Below are 24,883 nucleotides of genomic sequence, written 5' to 3'. Positions count from 1 at the left end.
CTTGAGAAAGGGCGTTCTTATAACCCGCTACTGTGGTTAGAGCAGGGGCTGGGGAACTTGGTCATCCAGAGGGCCACACTCTATTCTGAGAAACCTTCCGAGGGCCACATACCACTTGGTGGGTGGAGCCAGAAGCAAAAGTGGGTGGGGCAATGCAAGTAAGATGTTGCCTTTTGCAGAGCAAGCTGGTTTCTACAAGCACACACACCACTGTCAGGAGTTATCAGAGTTGAAGGACACAATTGAGCCAGGCGAAAAACCACCCTGAGTGTAGCCTGGTGAGTTTCCTGAGAGCCACATCTGGTCCCCAGTCCTGGGGGTCCCCACCCAATTTAACCGCATAGATGTGGACGCATGATGGTCCCTTTGTTCTCCCAACTCCCACTAAGCTTTAGTGCAACTCACTTTGCACATTGCGCAAAGTGACTTATGCTCAGAAGGAAGCCCAGTTGTTTTTAATGGGCCTCACTGCCAGGTAAGTGAGTGTAAGATCGCAGCCTAAAATAGTCTGCAAAAGGGTTCCTCCCCTGCCATCTGTCAAGGCCTCTGTCATGTTGGTAAAGAACAAGACCTTCCCTCTTCTCCCTCCCTGATCCACTTATTTTTTCAGGGAACATCAGGGAAGAGACCTGTGTAACTCAGAAGCTAGCTCAGTATTTGGCTCTACTGCTCCAGTTTGGATTCTTGCCACCAAACAGTATTTCACATGCTGAAAAACTGTTTCCCAAGCTTATGCTGACCCCTGGAGGCCACGATTAAAACAATCCCAAACCCAACTGCATCCTCTCATCCTCAGATCCAGCCACAGAGGGATGGACAGCAGTTCTAAATTAAAAACGGTCTGTGCCGTAAGTTGTACATCAGAACAAAAATAGATATTGTCCCTTTCCAAGAGCATAAAGGTCTGCAAATCTCCTGTGGTTTTACTGCTCAGCTGCTGTTTATATATATATATGTACCGTTTTACGGTAGTGCTATTTTTATGTTTTGCAGTTTCTTACGTGGCTCCAAGAGAATCTTACGCCTTGAAAGGTGGGGTGAAAATGTTTAAATCAGTGGCTTTCAACCAGTGTGCCATGACACCCTGGGTGCCTTGAATGGTGGTCAGGAGTGCCATGGGCGACACTGGCCTCTGTCCCTCTTTCCTTCCCTCCCTCCTTGGATACCCTCTCGCATCTCTGCTTCCCAAAGGCTTGCACGGCTGTTTGTTGCAGCAGCCCTAGCTACAAGCCCCCCAGGTGAATGGAGCCTCTGGGGTTGGTCAGGGGGTGCTGGTTGCCAGGAGCTAAGGCAGCCTTGGAGTAAGCATGCAAGTGGGTGAGGAAGCCCAGCCAGCCAGGCCACCCAGGCCCCTGTGGGGCAGTGTGAGGAGGCAGCTCAGAGACCAGGGGCAGCAGCAGCGGCTGCCCAGAGGACTCCGCAGGAGAGGGGAGAGGAGAGGAGGCTGAGGGAACACTCCACAAGGAAGGGTGTTCGAAAAAGGGTAAGAGGCTGCCAGCTCTGCAGGCAAAGGGCAACACAACTGGGCTTCTGATCCCTGCAGAAAGAATGTACAGTGGTACCTCGGGTTACATATGCTTCAGGTTACAGACTCCACTAACCCAGAAATAGTACCTTGGGTTAAGAACTTTTTTTCAGGATGAGAACAGAAATCGTGCGGCGGCAGCGGGAGGCACCATTAGCTAAAGTGGTGCTTCAGGTTAAGAACAGTTTCAGGTTAAGAACGGATCTCCAGAACGAATTAAGTTCTTAACCCGAGGTACCACTGTAGTTGGTCAAGGGAGCAGTGGACTCAAAAAGGTCGAAAACCTCTGGTTAAAATAATAATAAAAACTCATGCTACAAAGACTGCTTTTGGCTATCGGCTTCAGAACAAGTCAGATAAAAACCCAGGATCCTAAATCCGTGGTTTGAAGGTCATTATGATTAGAGTAGTTTTAACCCATCTTTCAATGCAATGTTTTCTTGATGCAGGCTGAAAACACACCCAGGGGCAATGAATCCATTTTTATTTCATTTTTATCTCTGCTTAAGTTACTGGGGGGACACGGGGGACGCTGTGGGTTAAACCACTGAGCCTAGGACTTGCCGCTCAGAAGGTCGGCGGTTCGAATCCCCGCAACAGGGTGAGCTCCCGTTGCTCGGTCCCTGCTCCTGTCAACCTAGCAGTTCGAAGGCACATCAAAGTGCAAGTAGATAAATAGGTACCGCTCCAGCAGGAAGGTAAACGGTGTTTCCGTGCGCTGCTCCGGTTCGCCAGAAGCGGCTTAGTCATGCTGGCCACATGACCCGGAAGCTGTAAGCTGGCTCCCTCGGCCAATAAAGCGAGATGAGCACCCCAACCCCAGAGTCGATCATGACTTGACCTAACGTTCAGGGTCCCTTTACCTTTAAGTTACTGGGAGGCAGCAATCTGAACCAGCTCTCAATGGCTTTGCGTTTATTGCAATTTCAAAGGGTTTCTCTCCCCTGGGGCCAACACCTCGTCTCCTCCTACCTTGATCTTGAATTCCCGGCGTAATATTTTCTCCTTGCGCATCTTTTCCTTCTCGTCCTTCTTGGCTTGGATGCGCTTCTTCTGCTCGGCAAAGAGGGCCGACAGGTTCTCGTCCAGGGACATCATGGTTTCGTCATCAACGTCCTCGTCGCTGTCATCGCCACCCTGGGATTTTTAAATATTAAAAATGTGTGTGTGTTTTAAAGTTTTGTACCCAGTGCTGGTCCTAGGCCACTGTTTGGGTTGTATCCAACTAAGTTTGACCCAGAGTAGAAACACTGGAACTGACAGATTGGGGTCAGTCAAGTCTATCCATTTCTAGTGGGTCAACTCCAGGAAGGACAACCCAATGGGTTTCCAAGCTGTGGAATTCAGCTTTCTTCCCCACAGAACTCGGGGTTCCCTCAGCGCAGAAGAAGACAGGGCCGCATTATTGGCCCAGAGATGGAAAGAAGATAAAGCCCCTGTGGCGATTACACAGGGTCCCCGGACATTTGACGGTCTATTGACCCTGTGCCACCACTGTGATTGCTTTCTTCGCTGCCACCAACCCGTTTCTCTCGGGTACACACGGAGTCCAGACAGTTGTTAACATTACCAAATAATCAAGTTTATTTATAGGCATGAACAAACTTATGGTTTCAGTTAATTTTTCTTGACAGTTTCTTAATCTTAGTTCCTTAACTGATCTATGCGTTCCTAACAACTTCAAAACAACTGATTATTCCAACTATCTGACTCCACCTAACAATTCCTCTCACTCCCTCACAACACAACTCGACCAACCCACAGACTTAACCTCCCTCTTCCTCCTCTACTCCCAACTGATTTTCAAAACCTCCCACTCTAACTTTTACTTCTCCCTTGCATTCCCACTGGCCAATCACATTCTCACTCATTTAACCCTTTCCTAATGACCCACCTAGGAGGCAAACGCCACAGCCCCTACCAGAGAAGAATGGCAGATCAAGTTGATGGACTATGCCAAAATGGCTAAAATGACCAGAAGAATCAGAAATCAGGAAGACCAAAATTTTAATAAGGGGAATGGGGAAAATTTATAACTCATCTTGAAGACCATTGTAAACCGTTAAAATGGTTAGTAGAATTGGAATATCACTTGTAGTTTAATGGTGAATTCTGGATACAATGGAGATGGAAAAGATTTGGATCATCATAAATGATGCAGGAAGAAATGATTAATAATAGGACCCACAAAGGGGAGGAGGGAAGTCCAGGAGATTCCTTGGAATCTTGTTTTTATGATCTATGTTTGATATATGACTGTAAAATTTTAATCTGAAAAACCAAAAAAATATTTATTTTTAAAAAATAAGACAGTGCCACATTGCTAAGCCTTCCACACCTCGCCCTCACCTCCTGCGACACTTACCAGTGCATTCCCAGCTTGCAGAACTCCTCGCAGCATGGCGCGGAATTTCTCGTCGGCCTCAACGTTCTCGTCTTCGTTATCCGTCTCCGAAGCCTCCTTTTCCTCCCCTTCACTCTCATCGTCCTCAGAGCTGTCGTCTTCGTCAGAAGAACTCTCCTCACCATCATCCTCTTCGCTCTGCCGAGAAAGAGGAAGATTCAACTCAGTTTATTGGGAATCCAAGACTTGGCAAATCTCCGTCCTTAGAAAAATCCTGCATCAAGCTAAAAGAGCTCAGAATCGCTCCTTTTGCCATTTGGTCTTATTTTATATGCAAATACAGCGTCTCAGGAACGTCAGAAGGTTTAGCCTGAAGTTGCAACAGCCGTTCCCCGCCTTTTATACAGTTTATTAGACACAGTCCTAAAATGTGAAGGGGGAAAGTGGCCTTAGTGACACTCCAGGGCTAAAGGCACTATTATAACAAATTCGGTAGCAGTTACCACATCTTCCAGCAAAGATTTCTTCTTTTGAGTTTCTTCCATCACGACGACAGCGTTCTCTTCATCCTGGTCGTGCTGTGGGTCGAGAACCTTGAGAAGAAATATATATATTTTACACAGGTGGTCAGTACTGATGCTCAAACCTAAGTTGCAGGCTGCATTTTGACAAAGATGTGCCCCTTCTCTCACATGCGCAAAGGAGTGTTTTCCCAAAGCATGCATTTGCTATGGCACAGGACTGCCATTGTCAGTTTGAATTTCACGGTACAGAAAGTGTTGATCTGATGTGTAGAGATCTTTCCTATTCTACTTAATTCAAGAGGGTTCTGGAAGCTGCTCTGTGTGAAAGAAACAAGCAGAAGGTTCTTGGTGTTTGGGTTATACCTTCAGAGAAGCTGAGTACAGCTGCTTTAAACTGATTCTCTTCTCTTTTTATGTCTGACTATAAAAGTAAGGCGAGAAGGAGCCTGGGTTTCATTTTCTCTTTCTACCCCTCTTCCTTCTGGTGTGGTGTTCTGTATACAGTGGTACCTCGGGTTAAGTACTTAATTCGTTCCAAAGGTCCATACTTAACCTGAAACAGTTCTTAACCTGAAGCACCACTTTAGCTAATGGAGCCTCCTGCTGCTGCCGCGCCGCCGGAGCACAATTTCTGTTCTCATCCTGAAGCAAAGTTCTTAACCTGAAGCAATATTTCTGGGTTAGCGGAGTCTGTAACCTGAAGCGTATGTAACCTGAAGCGTATGTAACCCAAGGTACCACTGTATAGTGTTAAGGTTTAGTCTTATTATAAGTTATTGTAAGTTTAAGTCAAGTCTGCTGCAACTGGATTTCTTAGGGACAGTGCCAATCCTGAATATATTTGTGGCCATTATGTTCATTTGCCTTCAGTAGCAGTAAAGCTCTGCTGGGTGAAATACAATTGCCTCTGGTCTATGTTTGGGAATCCTTCAACATGTTTACATTTTTTCTCTGCTAACTATACGTCAGAGTTCTGCTCTGGAACAATGCTGAGTAGAATTCAATGACAGCCATCGTCAAAAGCAGAAGTGTGGAAGCGTTTTTCTACTGGGGTCAAAGCCCCGCAGGCCTGAGGGAGAGGGGAGATGCTGGGTTTTGTCAGGAGACTCCTTATTCCTCTCAGAGAGCTGCAATTCCCAGAGTGGTGCAAGTTCTGGGAACTGTAGCTCTGTGAGAATACGGGTCTCGGCAACCTTAACACACTACAGTTCCCAGGATAATTTGGGGGGCGGCTGTATCCTAGCGCTTTAAATGAACATGACTCCCTCCCCCCATACACACACACACACTTTAACCTTACCCAGCCATGACTCTTCCCACACTGGGATGTGGCCCCCAACTGCTTTCCCCCAAGAGCACCCAGCCCCGGAGGGTGGGAATGTCACCATTCCTGCTCTGGACAGCCACAGGCTACTCACGTCTAAGATGAGCTGCAGGGCGCCCTTCGTCATGTGCTGACAGACGAGCCCAAAGACGCTTTTGCAGACCCGTCGGATGAGCCCGCTGGACTGGGCCAGTAGGGAAAGGAGGACTTCGATGATCACCTCCACCCATTCCGGCTCTTCTTCGCCACCTGAGTAGAGAAAAACACACGGGCAGCCTGAATGCCTCCCAGCGTGCAATGCAACACTGGCGTGGTCAGCGAATCCAGCCTGCCTTTCATCCTGCTAGCAACAGAGACAAGGAGCTGCACATGGGTGGGCTGGTGGAGGAGGGAATTGGGGTGCAGCACAATCCCTCCTGCGCACCCAAATGCTGTCAACAGCCTTGGCCCTCCAGGTGTTGTTGAACTACAACTCCCATCATGCCTCAGCCATTGCTGACACTTGCAGCAATCTAGAAGGCCAAAGGCTGCCTAGGGCCTACATCCAACCACGATTTACTCAGAATAGACCCACTGATGGACCAAGTTAGTCATGTCCAGGGAGGATAAAAATCAATGATTTATTTATTTTTTTAAATCGATTTTTAAAATGAAAAGTGGTCCAGATATAAACCATTAACTTATTAAACCTCACAATAATTTCATAATTATCTATGTATTTCTAACAGGTAATTTCTATTTCTAATCGGTAATTTTTGATATAACTGTAAAAACTACTCTGAAAATTCTTCCAAAAATGAAACCCTCACCTGTTGTAAATACTAAGATTATACCAGCAAGAATGAGTCTTTCTGTAAAAAAAGAGATTTAAATCAAGTCTTACTGACTAGTGATTTAAATCAAATCCACCCTGGTCATGTCTGTTAAAATCAATGGGTCTACTCTTGAGTAGAACTAGCATAGGATCTGGAGGCCCACCAAATAAACAGACAGAAAAAAGAGCAAGTTTTCCTTTTCTTTCTCTCCCTTCACACCTATCCGTATAATCTCCTGTTGTTTATTATATAAATTGATAAATATCAGGCCAGCAACTATGAGGGGCTTATCTACAAGGGTGTGGTGGATAAATCAGGCTGTGAACAGAGACTCACCAGCAACCGCTGTCTTTTTCTTCTTGGGTTTCTCTCCAAAGGCTCTCTGGGTGCAATTCTGCAGGTCGCTCAGAAGGTTCACACACTCTGCAGGAGACTAGTGGGGCGAGAATCGAGTGAGGAAGCGAAAGGCGGAGGGAACCAAAAGAGAAAGAAAGAAAAAAGGAGTCAAATGTTGTCATTATCATCGTCCCTATGTTTTTATCCTGTCTTTCTCCAAAGCCACTCAGGGCAGCATGCGAGGCTGTTGCAAAGAAGCTAAGGATGGGAGACTTTCTGGTGGGAAAGAGCTTCAGTGTTCCTATGTTCCAGTGGTGCCCCCATTTCCTAAAATTGGCATTCCACAGCCCTACCTGTCATGGTATTGACGGGGAATGAAGGGGAGGAGAAGAGACAGGCAGAGGAAGGGGGGCAGGAAGTGGCAGTGGAGGAAAGAAGGGAAAGCCAGGAGGAGGGACAGCTCACAGATGTTGGACCAGAGCCTCAACACCCCACAGGAAGTTCTGGCACGGACAGTGAAACAATGCCTGTTCCGTCTGCCAAGGAAAGGAGAGTGTTAAAGAGGAGGGGACAGAGACATCACATGAAAATTCCACGCCTTTTCTGTTGGAGAAGGGGCGGGCGTAAGGCACTCCAAGAATCTGAGCCGGAGGATTCAGATGCATGATTGTAACGTGCTCTTGTACATATGTAAAATAAAGACTGTATATATGTATCTCTGAGTGAGCAAAGGCATTTCTTGCGGAGAGCGTTCACAAGCCATCACACTACCCCACCAGGCATTTTGCAACCAGGAGCCCATCTCAGGGCATTCTGCAACGACCCTGCAGTTCACTTGCTACAGCTGACACACAATACTTGCTCTGCACTTGTAAGAAACTCACCCTTTGAATTAGTACGGCAGCACCCACACTTTGGAACTCCCTGCTGATTGACATCAGACAGGTGTCTTTGTCGTTCTCTTTTCGGCGTCTGCTTAAAACATTTTTCTGTAGGGAAGTCTATCCACACATGCAGAAGTTATGTGTTCTCTTTCTTTTTAGCAACTGGTGATTTTAGCCATCATTTGAATGGATTTAATTATCTGTTTTTATTGATAATTTTTGTAAACTTCTGAAGAGATATTTTTTGAATGATAAAGTAGTGGTTTGCTAAAATAAATAAAAATTGTGCAGGTACAGAAATACACTAGAACTCAAGCTCGAACCCATGCACTTGCAATTCCTGGGTTTGTCTGCTTGCTTTTCATTTTATTTTATTTTTATTCAACTGATGTGTTCGGTTCTTTGAACATGTTGGCCTTCCATGGACCAACGAGCATATCCCTGGTCTCTTTCTTCCTGCCAAATCCGAAGGATTGTTTTGTTATACTGTTTGTTGCAAAATACATTGTTCTGTTTACCATTTCCTGCAAAATAGCAATTCATCTTCCCATACTGTGTTCTGATCTGGTTTTATCATGTCACGTTTGTGAGGCATACAGTAAGCAAGCCAACAAATTTTTAAAGAACTAATCATTGGGTGCTGGGGCTGCACTCTGAACATGCTCAGAGGCAGGCTTTCCTTCTGCCGTTTCCAGGTATTTAAACAGTGGAGCTCGGGAATTGAAGACAGAAGATCCTGGGCCTGAACAGATGAGGTTGTTGTGAGGATAATAATAGGGAGACAACCATGTACTGTGGTACCTCTGGTTGCGAACGGGATCCATTCCAGAGGCCCATTTGTAACATGAAAAGAGCGCAACCCGCAGCGGCGCATCTGCGCACGCGCGGGTTGCAATTCGCCGCTTCTGTGCATGACGTCATTTTGTGCTTCTGCGCATGTGGTGAAACTTGGAAGTAACCCTTTCCGGTACTTCCAGGTCGCCGCGGAACGTAACCTGAAAGAACGTAACATGAGCTCCTTGAGGTGTAAATGCAATAATATAAATTAATAAAAGAGGGGACTCCTGTAACTCTGCCTGAAAGGATGGAGTTTGCTCCCCACTTTGGAGAGGCTGCGACTCAGTAGCAGAGCACAGCTTTCCATGTAAAAAAATATATTCCCAGATTCAAGCTGCAGCATCTCCAGGTAAGACCTGGGAGAGACCCCTGCTTGTGAAACCCTGGAGGGCCACTGCCAGTCAGTGTAGGCAACACTGAACTATATACAGTGGTACCTTGGTTCTCAAACGCCTTGGTTCTCAAACACCAAAAACCCGGAAGTGTTCCGGTTTTCAAATCTTTTTCGGAAGCCAAACATCCAATGCGGCTGCCAGCTATTGTTAGACGCTGCATCTTGGTTTTCAAACATTTCGGAAGTCAAACTGACTTCCAGAACAGATTAAGTTCGAGAACCAAGGTACCACTGTATTTGGCGTTTTTGTTTTTGCTATTCATTTTGCGTTTTTGTTTTTGAGGCTTTTTCAGTGAATTTGTTTTTGTGACTGTGTGGAACCCAATTCAGCTACTGACTGATTGGCTGTGTGACTGCGGAAATGGAGAAAAGCCCCTATCCAAACACTGACTATCATCAGTGCAGGTAAGAAAAAATAATAATTTTAATTTTTATCACCTACAATACTGTCTTATTTATTTTATACTACAGTACATTGATTATTGCTTACATTTTATGGATCAATGGTCTCGTTAGATAGTAAAATTCATGTTAAATTACTGTTTTAGGGGTTGTTTTTAAAAGTCTGGAACGGATTAATCCGTTTTGCATTACTTTCTATGGGAAAGTGCATCTTGGTTTTGGAATGCTTTGGCTTTGGAGTGGACTTCCGGAATGGATTAAGTTTGAGAACCAAGGTACAGTGGTACCTCAGGTTAAGTACTTAATTCGTTCCAGAGGTCCGTACTTAACCTGAAACTGTTCTTAACCTGAAGCACCACTTTAGCTAATGGGGCCTCCTGCTGCCGCTGGAGCACTATTTCTGTTCTCCTCCTGAAGCAAACTTCTTAACCTGAAGCACTATTTCTGGGTTAGCGGAGTCTGTAACCTGAAGCATATGTAACCTGAAGCGTATGTAACCCGAGGTACCACTGTAGACCCAATAGTCTGACCTCATATAAGGCAGTTTCCTGTGCCCTTCCCAAGACAAGCCCTGGCAGCCCTTTGCAAAATATCTCTCCCCTTCCATTATCATCATCATTATTGGCTCAGGTATTATGGTCACAGCCATATTCAAAGCCTCACCCAAAACAGCCGCTTCCAGCATGCCGGATATTACCTTGAAGAGGTGAATGCCAACTAACAGCAGGAGGTGTTGGAAGGCGGAGGACTTCAGGTTCTGACTTTTCTTCTCTCTCTTCCGCAAGGTTTCCACCGTCTGGAGCATTCTGTGATGGGGAGAGAATGGTCAGACTGAGACACGCAGCTCTGCGTTTGTTTGTTATTTACTTGCTCCAGCCAACCGAGCTTGGTGAGACTAGGCCAGTCTAGTCAGACTTTGTACACAGAATGGGGAATGAACCAACTTGTCCCTCCGCCTCGGGCGGTAAAATAGCTTTGGCCCTAGGCAGGGAGCGGGTGGGTGTGGGGGATTCCCTGGTCCTGAATGGGGTAACTGTGCCCCTGAAAGACCAGGTGTGCAGCCTGGGAGTCATTTTGGACTCACAGCTGTCCATGGAGGCGCAGGTTAACTCTGTGTCCAGGGCAGCTGTCTACCAGCTCCACCTGGTACGCAGACTAAGACCCTACCTGCCTGCAGACTGTCTCGCCAGAGTGGTGCATGCTTTAGTTATCTCCCGCTTGGACTACTGCAACGCGCTCTACGTGGGGCTACCCTTGAAGGTGACCCAGAAACTGCAATTAATCCAGAATGCGGCAGCTAGACTGATGACTGGGAGTAGCCACTGGGACCACATAACACTGGTTCTGAGAGATCTGCATTGGCTCCCAGTACGTTTCCAAGCACGATTCAAAGTGTTGGTGCTGACCTTTAAAGCCCTAAACGGCCTCGGCCCAGTATACCTGAAGGAGCTTCTCCACCCCCATCATTCAGCCCGGACACTGAGATCCAGCACCGAGGGCCTTCTGGCGGTTCCCTCATTGCGAGAAGCGAGGCTACAGGGAACCAGACAGAGGGCCTTCTCGGGAGTGGCGCCCTCCCTGTGGAACGCCCTCCCATCAGATGTCAAAGAGATAAACAACGGCCTGACATTCAGAAGACCTCTTAAGGCAGCCCTGTTCAGGGAAGTTTTTAATATTTAACGCTGTACTGTTTTTAACACTTGATTGGGAGCCGCCCAGAGTGGCTGGGGAAACTCAGCCAGATGGGCGGGGCATAAATAATAAATTATTATTATTATTATTATTATTATTATTATTATTATTATTATTATTGTTACTCCACTGAGAAGAGAGTCCAACCATACCTGGATGGCCACAGGCTCCCCACCCGGCTCTAAGTGCCTCGTACCTGTCCCAAGCAAGCTTCTCTTCATCGCTAAATGGCACCACAACTGCGACGTGGGCCTGGTGAGAGAGGAGGGCACTGGCGTACTGAACGATGAGGTAGAGCCAGGAGTCCCCGCTGGCGGTCAAGCCGTGAAGGTGCTTCTTCCTCATTTCTTCTGCTTTGGCCGAGTCCCCCAGGGCGGGCATCGTGTTCAAGTGCTGGAGCAAACTGCAGGGAGAGAGAAAACAGCGACTGAACGCAGGAACCGCAGTTTGGGATATGCAGAAATGCAAAAAATAGTTACAATAGCTTCCTCGACAGCTGTCGTTGCTGAATATGAGGACCGACAACATGAAAGCTTGTCACTCTAAAGAACTTTTGACGTGGAAAGAAAACATCGGTAAGTGAAATAGAGGATGGTTGTATTAAAGTACAGTGGTACCTCGGGTTACATACGCTTCAGGTTACATACACTTCAGGTTACAGGCTCCGTTAACCCAGAAATAGTGCTTCAGGTTAAGAACTTTGCTTCAGGATGAGAACAGAAATCATGCTCTGGCGGCACGGCAGCAGCAGGAGGCCCCATTAGCTAAAGTGGTGCTTCAGGTTAAGAACAGTTTCAGGTTAAGAACAGACCTCTAGAACAAATTAAGTTCTTAACCTGAAGTACCACTGTATGTCCTATAAAGCAGCAGGTATAAGGTAGGAATAAAAACATGGAAGTAAGGGTGGGAAGCCAAAATGTAAGAAAAAACATGTGACAATCAATTAAAAATTATGTCTTAAAAAAGAAAAGAACTTTTGACAAGGATATTAGCTGCAGCCAGGATTTCAATAGCCCAGCAATGTAAAACCTTGAATGAATCCACATCTGTCTTCATGATGTTAAGAACTTATGGTGCTGACAGACAAGCCTCCCTGGGGAGAACATTCCGCAAGAGGGGAGCCACCACAGAAAAGGCCCCTTCTTGTGCTGCCACCCTCTGGGCCTCTCAAGGAGAGGGCACATGGAGAAATGCCTCAAGGAATGATGATTGCAAGGTCCAGGTTGATTCATATGGGGAGAGGCAGTCCTTGAGGTGCTGGGGTTGTGAGTCACGTACGGTTTTCGAGCTCAAAACTAGCAAGGCAGCAAAGGGAATACCTGAAAAACGAGTTTGCGGCTGCTGTGCGGGATGCCTCGTTCAGGGGCACCGATGGTGTGGTTTTTGTCTCGGTTATCTCAGGGGTCGGTTTCTTGGTCTTGAAAAAAGCGTGAAAGAAGCAGAACCTGGCAGAAGACAACAGCGACTTCTTAATACAGGCAGCTGAAACAAAGCGGCCTTCCCAAATGATTTGCAACTCTAGAGACACTTCAGTTAGAAAGCCAAGAATACCCACTTTCACCAGGAAAGAAGTTTCCAGTCCACATGTTTGTGGCAAGTAAATATAGATGGGGGGGGGCAGATTGTTACATCCAGTGCTTTTTTTCAGGGGGTACTCAAGGGTCTTCTGCCAACCTAGCAGTTCAAAAGCACACCAGTGCAAGTAGATAAATAGGTATCTGCAGCGGGAAGGTAAACGGCGTTTCTGTACACTCTGGCACTCGTTGTGCCAGAAGCGGTTTAGTCATGCTGGCCAACTGACCTGGAAAGCTGTCTGTGAACAAATGCCGGCTCCCCTGGCATGAAAGCGAGATGAGCACCGCACCCCATAGTCGCCTTTGACTGGACTCAACCGTCCAGGGGTCCTTTACCTTTGTACCTTTACTCAAGGGTACGCAGTACCGGCTCCTCTTTTTTATTGTTAAAAAGTCTGGCACTTACTGTAACAACTTCATAGTGAGTAGCAGCATCTATTTTTCTAGAAAATAAGCACTGAATACATCTCAGCTAGATCTAGCTTGCATTGTGGTAACCACCCAGTAACATAAATGCCAAGCGTGTCTTGCAGGATCTTAAGTTTCTACCTTTGCAATATCAACATACACACTGCACTATCAAGTACCAGAGGACCAGCTCCCGTCCCAAGGACCTTACAAGCTAAACTTCTGACATGGGATGCGGAGGAAAATGGAAACAGGTCTGGGAAAGGGAAGAATATGTACTTTTATTCAATTATGTGTCTTTGGTCTTCATTCCAGTGAGAGGATTGAAGATATCACAGAAACCTGCACTTTTGAGGAAGGTTTGGAGGAAGAGGGAATGACTGTTAAATCACTCTGGGAACTCTAGCCCTGTGAGGGCAAACATAGGTTCCTTAGCAACTCTGAACACCCTGAACAAACTGCAGTTCCCAGAAAGCTTTCGGGGGACCCATGTTTAAAGTGGTACGACACTGCTTTAAAGGAATAGTGCAGATTGCGGCCTAAGGTCATACAAAGTTTGTGAGCAGTACAGCTCTTTGGTTTAGAGTATTCGGCTGTCTCTAGTGAACAACAAACCCTTCCCTCAGCAAGCGAGCGGCGCAAGCCGCTGTCAACCATCTTGTCTCTCCTACCTGGTCACATCAGTCACAAACTCTTCTCCCTTCTTGATCTGCGGGTTCTCAACGAGGCCAACCAGCCGAGCTATGATCCATTTCCTCAGGCGCGTCACACAGTGCTGGGTCATTTCCCTGCATCGACAGAGAGAAATCAGAAGTAATGAGCCACTAAAGCAGACCCTTGCCTTGCCATCTTATTGGAGTAAAAATATGGCGGACAGCAGGCCAGTTCAGATGTCATGCTAAGCCATCACTTAGTGTTATGAGACACCTCTAGCGTTGCCAGGTGGGGCCGGGGACCCCCATCCCCTGTGGCCACTTTCACACCATTCATTTAAAGCACCATGGTACTAAACAGTCATGGATTCCCCCAATGAATTCTGGGTACTTTCATTTGTTTAGGGTGATTAGAGTTAAGAGGAGACTCCTGTTACTCTCAGAGAGCTAAGATACCCAGAGCTGTTTAACAATCAATCCCTCTTCACAGGGCGCTATGGGAATTGTAGCTCTCTGAGGGGAACAGGGGCTTTGTAACAACTCCTAGTACCCAGAATCCTTTGGGGGAAGTCCTGGCTGCTTAAAATGGTGGGAATGTGGTTTTGGTTAAAAAACAACAACACCTAGCATCCTATGTTCCTCTGGCAACAGTTTACCAAATCAACTGACCACCATCCCCGTTATAGGTGGGAATCTTTGAACTGCAGAGCCAGAAGGGACCCCGAGGGTCATCTAGTCCCACCCCCTGCAAAGTAGGGAACTTTTGACCAATATGGGGCTCGAACCCACGACCCTGAGATTAAGAGTCTCAGGCTCTAACCGACTGAGCTATAGGGAGCTTTGGCCAGCCTAAAGACTTCACGGTGCCTTGGTGGAAAGTACAAATGGGCCCGCCCCAGCCAAGAAACCTCACAGAAATTAACACCTGAGGAAAATCCAGTGGCAAAGCCTCACTAATACCAACAGGAGCGTCACGTGCATGTGAAGAATAGAATCTCGGTGGTAGAGCATCTGCTTTGAGTGTAGAAGGTCCCAGGTTCTGGCAATTTTAGGTGATATTTTAGTGATCAAGATTTTATATATATATTTTTAACTGCTATATCTGTATTGTCTCTGTTATACCCCAATGCAATTCAATGTATTCCTGTTGTGTTTTACGATTTTCCTGATATTTTAAGTGAGCTGGAAGTGGTCTGTGACCGTAATAATAAAATTCATTCATTCACTAAAATTCATTCATTCATCCATCCCAGGTTCAATCCCTGGCAACTCTCCTGGCTGGGAGAGACAAGAGCATAAGAAGAGCTCTGCAGGATCAGGCCAGTGACCCATCTAGTCCAGCATCCTGTTCTCACAGTGGCCAGCCAGATGCCTGATGAAAACCCACAAGCAGGATTCGAACACAAGAGCCCTCTTCCCCTCCTGTGGTTTCCGGCATTCAGAAGCATCACTGCCTCCGACTGTGGAGGCAGAGCACAGCCATCATGGCTAGTAGCCAAGGATAGTCCTCTCCTCCATGAATTTGTCTAATCCTCTTTTAAGGCCATCTAGCTTGGTGGCCATCACAGCCTCCTGTGGAAGGGAGTTCCACAGTATAACTAAGCTCTGCCTGAAGGACTTTCTTTTCTTTTATCTGTCCTCCATGCAGTGGTCTGAAGCAGCATAAGAAGAAGAGTTTGGATTTGATATCCCGCTTTATCACTACCCAAAGGAGCCTCAAAGCGGCTAACATTCTCCTTTCCCTTCCTCCCCCATAACAAACACTCTGTGAGGTGAGTGAGGCTGAGAGACTTCAGAGAAGTGTGACTGGCCCAAGGTCACCCAGCAGCTGAATGTGGAGGAGCGGGGAAGCGAACCCGGTTCTCCAGATTACGAGTCCACCGCTCTTAACCACTACACCACACTGGCTCTCACACTGGCTGCTTCCTATTCGGCTGGAGGTGCCTCCGCCTTTCCCCCAGCTTCCACTCACGCGTCCGTCTTCTTCTCGTTCTGCTGCTGCCGCCTGGTGGCGAAATCCACGCAGGCGTCCAAATCCGGGTTGAGGAACATGTTCTTGAGCCAGGCCATGTACTTCAGCAACGCCCCGGGGAGCAGGTGCCTCAGCACTTTCCAGAAACTGGGCACCACCGGGTAGCCTTGGTTGGTGAGCGTGGAGAAGCCAACCATCGCCGCCAGCTGCTTGGCCGGGTCACTGCATCCCTCTAAGAACGAGTCAACGTAGGCCTCCATCTCTGGGGCAAACTTGAATCTGTCATGCATCTGAAAAACACAGGCAGGAGAAGGGCTGTGGCTGAGCAGCAGGACACCTGCTTGGCAAGCAGAAGGGCCCAATCCCTGGTGTCTCCAGGGAGGGCTGGGAACGCCTACTGTCTAAAATCCTGGAGAGCCACTACCGATCAGGGTAGACCAGCCTTCACCATCCTAGTGGCCTCCAAGCATTTTGGACTACATCTGTCCCAAAGAGCAAGATCAACAGAGATGCTGGGAGTTGTTTTCCAGTAAACTATGGGGGCTACCATACTGGGGAAGGGATATTGTTGCCATTCCCCTACCTGGGTGGACACAACATGGGTCCCATAATGACGCATGACTTCCCCTCGGAGAACCATCCTTAGCTGGCTAGTCGACAGGAGCGGGAGAGAGCTGCCCAGCAACCGGTAACACATGTAACTGAGGAAGAATAAGACACACAGGATAAGAAATAATGTGTGAAAGCAGCTCTCTGGCTTTCAAGGGGCCTGCCTTTACCGATTTCATAAATTGAGAATGGCCTGCTAAACTCGCGAATAATTTGACAGCCTCCCAGAGCACAGTTCGAAAACCACTGGGATTTATAAAAATGGGAGAAAGAACTGCAAGGAGAGACTGAAGCCATGTTCACACCATACATTTAAAGCATTGTCACAATCATGGCTTTCCCCAAAGAATTATGGGAACTGTGGACCCCCTTTTCCCCTCACGGAATTACAATTCCCAGAGTTCTCTGTTAAGAGAGATTGATTGCTAAAACATTCTAGAGACAACAGCTCTGTGAAGGGAAAAGGGGCCTTCTAACCACTCTCGGGACCCTCAACAAACTACAGCTCCCAGAATTCTTGGGACTGTTGCAAAGTGGTATCATAGTGCTTCAAAAAATGTGGTGTGAGTGTGGCGAGTGACAGACAAGCCAAAACATCTCCAGCCAACCTGCAAGGTCCAACGTTGTCCTTCAGCAGACCGTTCTCAACGGCTTCTTTCCAGAAGAGCTCAAAGGTGCCTTCCTTCAGGGCCACTTTCATCAAGTCCAGTCCGACAGTAGGAAGACTTCTGTCCTTTTTCTCAGACTTGGCCGCCATTTTCAAAACCTCCAGCAGCCTGCAAGGAAGAGCAAAACGATTACTTTTTGAAAAAAATAAAATTAAAAACTGCCTTCTGTTGCGTGGAGGCAAAGCCTTGGGGTATACAAAGCTTCCTTAGGCTAGAGCAGGCTGTTGGCCCATACAGCTCAGTACGGCCTAGTCAGACTGGCAGCAGCTCCCCAGGGTGTCGACTGGGGGCCTTTCCCTGCCCTCCTCAGAGATGCTGAAGACTGGACCGGAGACCTTCTGCATGCAGAGCGCGGGGGATATACCACTGAACAACACCCCGAAGAATCTTAGATCCCAGAATCCTCCTTTTCCTTCCTTCACTGCAAGATATTATGGGCTGTCCCGTGAATCCGCTGGATGAAATAGCGGAAGAACGTTGCCTCAGAAGAGTGAGGAAAATTCTCAGGGATGATTCACACCCTGGCCGGCACTTTCTTGATCTCCTGCCCTCAGGCAGAAGATATAGAAGCATGATGAATTGCACCAACAGGGTAAAGAACAGCTTCTATCTGTGGGCTGCTGAATGAAAAGATAACAACAGGGAAACTGACTTTTGGGTTTGGTGGGTGTGCGTCAGTAAACAAGGAGAATTAAGACTAAGAGAGCTGAGTGGGGGTGCTCGTGTAATCTCACTGTATACTAGTTGTACAAGTGACAATAAAGTATTTCAATTTCAACTTCAATATTTCAATTTCATTTTTTTTAAAATAATATTTTATTAAGTTTAACAATAGAAAAATAGAACAATAAAAACACAGAGAAAATATAAAACACAACAATACACACTTTCACAATACATAAAATACAAACATTTAACAACGGGGGGGGGGAGAACAATCGACACACAAAAAATAGAATAAGAAAAACACAGATCGCTCTTTTCTAATTATTCATCTTCAATTAACTTATTTTCCTGACTTCCTCACGCCTCCCTTTTTTATATCCCTTTTTAACAATTAGTTCAGCAAATTTGTATCCTACTACTTTATCCTTATATATTTTACCTCCCAAATTTATGATTTCAAATTTTTATCTCTTATTACTAGAACCCCTTCATTTTATTTCAATGTCATCAGCATTCATACATTTTACAATACTTCTGTAAATAAATTTTAAATTTCCTCCAATCTTCTTCCACCATTCAATATTTCAATTTCAAAAGAGCTGAAAAGCGACGCAAGTGTCCTGCATTCGTTCCTGGTCAACATACCTGGGAATGTTTTCTGCCGTGATAACGGCAGTCGTGCCCAAGAGGGCCTTCAGTTTTTCTGGCCGGAGAACCCTGGGGAACTTCTGGATGCCCACCAGCAGGAGGTAAAGCTGCCCTGGACTGCTGAAGGCCGAGGTGAGGTCATCTTCCAAGAAGCTGAAAAGGACCTCTTCAAACACAGCCTCCGGAATCTGAGTCCCCGGCAAAAACAAAAGCGAACAACTCCCTGGGTTTGGACGTCCATGCTAGATTCCCCATTTTTGCATCTCAAACCTCCCACCTCTAGGGAAGACTCCTGTGCCAAAAGTATTCACCTCCTCCATCGCTCGGACCATCCAACTCCCTAGGCCCCTTCAGTGGCTACTCAACTGCCTCTGCACCCCGGACAAGCCCATCTCTTTCTGCACCTGCCTTGTCCTCCATTTTATAAAGCCACCCACAGCCAAGTCTATCCATCCTTCCCAGCACCATCTTGGGACTTTTTGTATATCATACTTGTTTGCTTGGCAATACATCAGCATTCGCTTCTGTGGAACTCACTCAGGCGCCAGACATCCTGGCCTACGTGACAATTATGGGTGGGATCCAACTGAGGCCACATTCACACCAAACATTTAAAGCGCACTTTAAACATGGCTCCCCTGCAAAGCATTCTGGGAACTGCAGTGCTCAGGGTTGCTAGGAGAACCACATTTGCCTCCCAGAATTCCCTGTGAAGAGGGATTGACTGTTGAACCACTCAAAGAGAACTGTAGCACTGGAATATTTCCCTGTGTCCTGGCGAGGCCTTGTAATTAGCATCAGCGGTCTAACGGGGACGGGTTGGTGCCGGCAAGCCGGTCTTGCAGAAGAAGCTAAGCAACTATATATTTAAGAGTCTCCCTTTTTTTGCAACAACACCCCACATCTCCCTACCTCGGAAACGATGTCAGCCAATGTCTTCCTAGGAAGGTCTTTGAGGTGGGCGTGGTGATCCGAAAGGCTCTGGAGAAGCTGGACGCAGCCAAGGAGAGCTTTTGAATCCTAAGGAATTTAGATAAGAGTGGGTGAGTCTACAGGGATGGAGAGGACCCAGGGAACGCGAGAGGGAAAGCATGTATTTGAGGAACTGATCCATCTACCTCAACACTGTTGGCAGTGACTTCCAGAAACTTTTGAGGGTTTCAGCAAGGAATAGTCTTAGTCCTCCCTGAGAGGTTACCCCAGAGGAAAAAACATAACAGGAAAAATTGCCCACCCAGTCTTTAAAGGATCTAACAGCCAATGTTTGAAAAACACTCCTCACTCTACCACCAGCTGCCAGGCAGAGCAGATGTTCCAGATGTGCCAAAGAATCAGCTCAGAGCACTGGAGCTTCATGTGTTCCATTAAGAGGCGCAGGAGCTCTCTCAAGTTTCTAGTCCATATGGATTCCAAGCGAGGCTTGAAAGCATATGTGAGCAATGCCTGGAAAAGGTAGGGGGTGATCTGGGATTTCCAGTGACTGGTGGAAGTGATCTCCAGTGCCTCCCATTCAGCAGACGACTCAGGAGAGCTGACTCTATTGGCATAATTTATGCACATCAGAGAATTCAGCATATTATTATTATTATTATTATTATTATCAACATCATGTCACAGGGTGTGCACCAGGGGCATGCAGACCTGAAACATTTGCATTTAGCATTACCTTTGGAAGACGCCCGGACTGGAACAGAGCCAGAACGCCAAAAAAGTTCCCAAACAGAGCATTTCGGAAGAGTTTCTGAAACAAAACAGGGAACTAACATAGAAAGGCAATCTAGGCAAGGCTGTGGAATCTTGCGAGCGACTCTTTAGAGCGAGCAAACTTGCAAACAGGAAGTATCTAGCAACACTCACCACTTGAATGGGTTCCCATCCGCCCCCAAAAACATTTCACCGCTGACCGAATAGGGCCCCCCCAAAATGACCCCAAATACTGTTTTGGGGGACATGGGAAGCATCTTGGAAGATGTGGGGAGCAGGGTCCATTCCCCCGGCTCTGCTGAAAGACCTTCTACTACTGAACTGTTTCCATGCCGGATGGTCATCCTGAGTTTGCTTTTTTCCTCTTCCCTCCCTGCCATCTTCCCTTGTGTGTCATGTTGTTTCAGACTGCAAGCCTGCTTTGTTATCTGACTGCATGCAAGCTAACATGGAAGCATATTTTTTACAAAAAGAGCAGGGTACAAATGGCCTGAATAAATAACCAGCTTTACCCGGTTGCTTCTCAAACTATGGGTCGTGATACGTTCCTAGCTGTCTCAGACAATGAGACAATTTCCCCTCACCCCGTTTTCAGAGGCTCCCCCCCTTTCTCCAGCCAGACAGCCATGATCACGCATTACGACAAACCATAGTTTGCTGTGACATCCCCTTTTGCCCTCTAGTGTGACCAGAAAAATCTCAGAAGCTTTTGCTTCGGCTTCTATATTAAATACGTTGTCCCATTTTGCTGGCACAAAGGATCACGGTTTAGGCCAACTGCAGTTAGCTTTTTTTAAAAAAAAAGCCTGTTTCATTACCCATATTTGACGCTGACAAATTATTTATTTGATATATTTCCATACCACCTTTATCTTCCAAATATCTCAAAGTGGTGTACGTGGTTCTTCTCATCCCCATTTCACCGTCACAACAACCCTGTGAGGTAGGTCAGGCTAAGAGATGGTGACTGGCCCAGGGTCGCCTAGTGAGCTTCATGGCCGAGTGGGGATTCGAACCCTGGTCTCCCAGGCCGTAGTCCAACACTCTACACATTATGCCAAACTGGCTCTTTGCACCGTTCTTTCAATGCACCACTTTAAACAGGCACTCCCAATGGGCACCAGCAACCCACAAACTTCCTTATGGTCACAAGCATAACTCACTCTGGGTAAAACTTGGCTGTGGCACATTGTCTCTCTCAGTGCCTGTTTGGAGCATGTTGCTATGCCAGCGATCCAATCGACATCAGTCACCCTGCCAAATCCTGCAGAACAAAATCAAACCCCCAAATGGGCAGGATTTGGCCCGTGTGGACTGACGCTGATTGGATCACCAGATTAACACGGCGGACCTGCAGAGCTCCTCTTAACAAAATCCTGCTGTTCATGGCAACCACAAACTGTAAACTCAAAGCCCACTCCATCTCCTTACCTTCTTCACTCTGCCGAGGTCGTATTTTTCTTTGATCTGGTCCAGGACTGTGAGGAGGGAGATCTCCTCAAAAACCTGCAATACCTGGGGAGAGAGAAAAAGAAGGGAACACCTGTGTGAATCGGAGAGAAGAGGCAACAGGATGCTGCTGGGACTACAAGCCCCATCACTCCTAACCTTTGGCTGTGGCTGATGGGAGTTGTAGTCCAACAACATCAGGAGGGCTGCATGTTACTTTTGAATCTACAGTTGTTGTTGTTGTTGTTGTTGTTGTTGTTGTTGTTGTTGTTGAAAAAAAACTTCTATGGAAGAATTATGGAATGAATTATTTTAAAGTTTGCTTTTTTAAAAAAAACTTAAAAGCAAGAAAACCCAAATGAACTCCACTGGGGAACACCAACCTGAGCCAAAGCCAAACTGAATCCTGGACGGGCTGCTTCGCGTGTTGCTCCCAATCCATCAATCAGGCGCTTCAAGCTGTATTTCAGTTGCTCATCGTCCTAAAATAAAATATTCAGAAGTTCAGGCAGTGGTGATGGTGGGATTTTTGACTACCCAACAAACCAAAATACAGTAATGTTTATTTTCCTTTAAAATAGCTTCTGTGAAAAAAATATCGTTCTGCTTAATTCAGAGCGGCTTTTACAGTGATCAAAGTTTTTTTTAAAAAGAATCAGTTTACCTAAAACCTCTTAAATTCCACATTCATAATCCTAACAACAACCTTCCGAAGTAGGCCAACCCCATCAGCCTTCTTCCAAAACATGCCCTTTGCCACCCCAAGTATCATCCATTCAGTTCCAGGGCCTGCTTTTTTCTAATCCATAGCTCCCTTGTTCAAATACCTGGAAACAATAGAAGGGAAAACCACTTCTGAGCATGTTTAAAGTGCAATCCCAGCATCAAATGTCTCTCTGTGTGTATAGGCTTGCTAACTATGCTTCTCACAAACGTAACATGATAAAATCAACTGAAAACACGGTATGGTGTTTTTTTCCAGTTTGAATACAGCAAATTATTTATTATTAAATGTATAAGCCACTTTCCCTAATGAAATAGGTGTGCAAAGCTGCTACCAATAGGTTTTGTGGGGCTTTGTACATAGAATCAAAGAACCGTAGTGTTGGAAGGCGCCCCGAGGATCCAACCCTTGCAAAACAGCCAGTTTTTCAGGGAAAGAAGCTTGCGGGGCCGACTTTGGTGACTGCACTTCCCTGAAAACTGCTACCCACAAACACCCAAAGGTGAATTTCATCAAATGCAGAATGTGAGAATGCTACAGAAAAGTTAATGTGATGGCATCATTATATTGGGACTGCTTTCGGCCAGAGGACCCACTGGGCAGCTGCACCCTGTGTTTCACCATGGGAAGAGAGAGACCAACCTGGTCCCATCCATTTCCTCCTCCCTCCCTATTCCTTTTCCTTTTGTATCCTGTCTGTTAACACTGCAAACCTGAAGGGACTGTCTTGTTTTGTCTAGGGGCTATATGACTTTAGACGTCGTTTTTGCTATTAAAATAAAATTTAAAAACAATCGGCTGTACTGAGCCATAGTCAGAGAAGACCTACTGAAATCAGCGGGACAAAATCCATTTCAAAGGGACTCCTATGGCTGGAACGTAAACAATATATAATATCAATACTTGCAAACACATACTTCGGGTGTAGATGAAGGGGGGGGGAAGAGAGAAGCGTCTTTAATGTTTTTAATGGTGTTTTTTCTCGGAAGCCGCCCTGGCAACCCAGTCACTTGGCTGGCAATATATTTTATTATCATTATCGTTACCAGCCGCCCTTTTAACCCAGAGGGGGGAGCGTGGCGTTTGCAAAAAGCTTATACAGTACAATATGAACTTTCCACCGTCTCTCTTACTTTCTGGTTCTCTCGCAAGTAGCGCAGCAGATCTTCCGTCGCCTTCAAGCGCGTCTCCTGCTGGGGCTTGGCGATGTCCCAGAAGAAATCCAAAAACTGCCGGTTCTGGCCCAGGAGCCGGCCCGGGTGGGAGATGGGGGCCGCCGCGACAGCTTCATCGCCGGGGCTGCCGCCACCGCTGCCATCCCCGGCCATGCTGGAGGCAGCGCAGCAAAAAGACGCACGTGGAAGTAGGGAATGCAGAGGCGCACGTGAGAACCTCCCCTTCCGGGTTAAGGAAAGCAGAGGCTGGATAGGAGCCTCCCTGCCGGGGCTTGGCTTTCTTCGGCTTCCTCCTTTGCACAGCGCCCTTGCCTGCCCCACGTGGAAACGCCAGACTCTGCATGCGCATCAATCCCTGCCTGGGATGTGAGCTCTTTTGGGGGGTATTTTGGTGGCGCGTTTGCTTGCCTAAGGCGGATGCTATCAGCCGCCTGGGGCGCAAACCACACTGAAAGGCGCAGCACTGACTTTTGCGGGGCATTGTTTTCTATAGATTCACATTCTTGCAAAGGATTCGTGTGCTAAGACGTATTTTGAGAAAGGCAATCAAACGTCGTTGCGTTCTTTATTCTTGCAATGAACTTTGCAGTTTCAAGTGTTGTGCTTTCCTCCAATACTTCGTTTTGGAAAATTGGAGTTAGCAATTAGGGGTGTTGCAAGTGGTTAGACTTGCCCAGGGCGCAAAATTCAATGAGGAGGAACTAGGCGCTTTGCAGATTCTGCTGGGCTCCCAGTTCCTGCCATCCCTGACTACTGTCTGCTGGGCAAATGGAAACGGTTTGGAGAAAGGGTTCACTGTTAGCTGCCGGGATTGGGATGGTTATTGCAAGAAAATGGAAAGTATGGCTGTGAATTTTGGCGTGGGAGAGGGGTAGGCTTTTTGCCTGAGTCTCTTCAAATTCATGGATCCAGCAGGGATTCAATTGCTGAATTAGCCAGCCAAGGGCCACAGTGGTTCCTAAAGTATGGGTGGCTTTGTGCCAGAGGCAAAATGGATGTTGTGTGTGAGAGCTCAAAGCAAGGCTGCAGGCTTGGGTAGCTGAGGGACAGAAACATGCCTGATTTATGGTGGAATCGAAGGCTGTGTGACTATGGGAGAAGCAAGATCCTCTTGGGGGCTAATGCTGTGAGCCCTCCATCGTAGGCTCAGCTTGCATATATGTGTAAATAAGCCATATATCAGAAAGACACCACGGTCTCCGCCATCCCATCATTCCAAGAAAATGGAACCCTGGGTAGGCACCTGGAACCCCTGGAATTTTGCACCGCTCAGAGATTGGGATGGCATGCAACAGTATATAGATGGATTAAATGAGGATTTGTGGTCTCCATAGCTGCTGCTGAATTAACTCAAATATTAAGTTATACCATAACAAAACGAAGATTAATTTTCAACTATGTGGCAAAAAGTTATTTTATGTATTAATGAGGACAACAATGTCTAAATGCCCCCTGTGAGATAATGCTACTGTTTGGAATTCTTGGTTAGTTTTTAGCTTTAAGTGAGAATGTCATAATGTGGAACAAACAATAGCCTGATATTTAGAAATAAAAGT

At 46.7% G+C, this 24,883-nt stretch overlaps 1 protein-coding gene across 1 annotated transcript in view; it reads right to left on the bottom strand.

Moving 5' to 3' along the window:
• Positions 1-23,546, bottom strand: part of MYBBP1A (MYB binding protein 1a) — a 50,883-nt gene extending 27,337 nt beyond the window's left edge. Inside the window, exons 1-18 of the mRNA XM_053366979.1 lie at positions 23,286-23,546; positions 21,812-21,910; positions 21,411-21,494; positions 19,942-20,016; positions 19,188-19,295; positions 18,273-18,463; positions 16,902-17,069; positions 16,268-16,385; positions 15,685-15,974; positions 13,731-13,847; positions 12,397-12,522; positions 11,274-11,480; positions 10,083-10,191; positions 6,869-6,965; positions 5,812-5,966; positions 4,373-4,462; positions 3,891-4,067; positions 2,498-2,662 (exon numbers count right to left, since the gene is read on the bottom strand). Coding sequence (XP_053222954.1) covers positions 2,498-2,662; positions 3,891-4,067; positions 4,373-4,462; positions 5,812-5,966; positions 6,869-6,965; positions 10,083-10,191; positions 11,274-11,480; positions 12,397-12,522; positions 13,731-13,847; positions 15,685-15,974; positions 16,268-16,385; positions 16,902-17,069; positions 18,273-18,463; positions 19,188-19,295; positions 19,942-20,016; positions 21,411-21,494; positions 21,812-21,910; positions 23,286-23,480 — 2,571 coding nt within the window. The 5' untranslated portion in view covers positions 23,481-23,546. The remainder of the gene's footprint in view (positions 1-2,497; positions 2,663-3,890; positions 4,068-4,372; positions 4,463-5,811; positions 5,967-6,868; positions 6,966-10,082; positions 10,192-11,273; positions 11,481-12,396; positions 12,523-13,730; positions 13,848-15,684; positions 15,975-16,267; positions 16,386-16,901; positions 17,070-18,272; positions 18,464-19,187; positions 19,296-19,941; positions 20,017-21,410; positions 21,495-21,811; positions 21,911-23,285) is intronic.
• Between the last annotated feature and the right edge of the window lie 1,337 nt (positions 23,547-24,883).

The sequence above is a fragment of the Podarcis raffonei genome, chromosome 15 (genome assembly GCF_027172205.1).
Source record: "Podarcis raffonei isolate rPodRaf1 chromosome 15, rPodRaf1.pri, whole genome shotgun sequence".
Taxonomy (NCBI): Eukaryota; Metazoa; Chordata; class Lepidosauria; order Squamata; family Lacertidae; genus Podarcis; species Podarcis raffonei.
The sequence above is the reverse complement of the archived record's forward strand: the minus strand, read 5'-3'. Positions and strand labels throughout refer to the sequence as shown.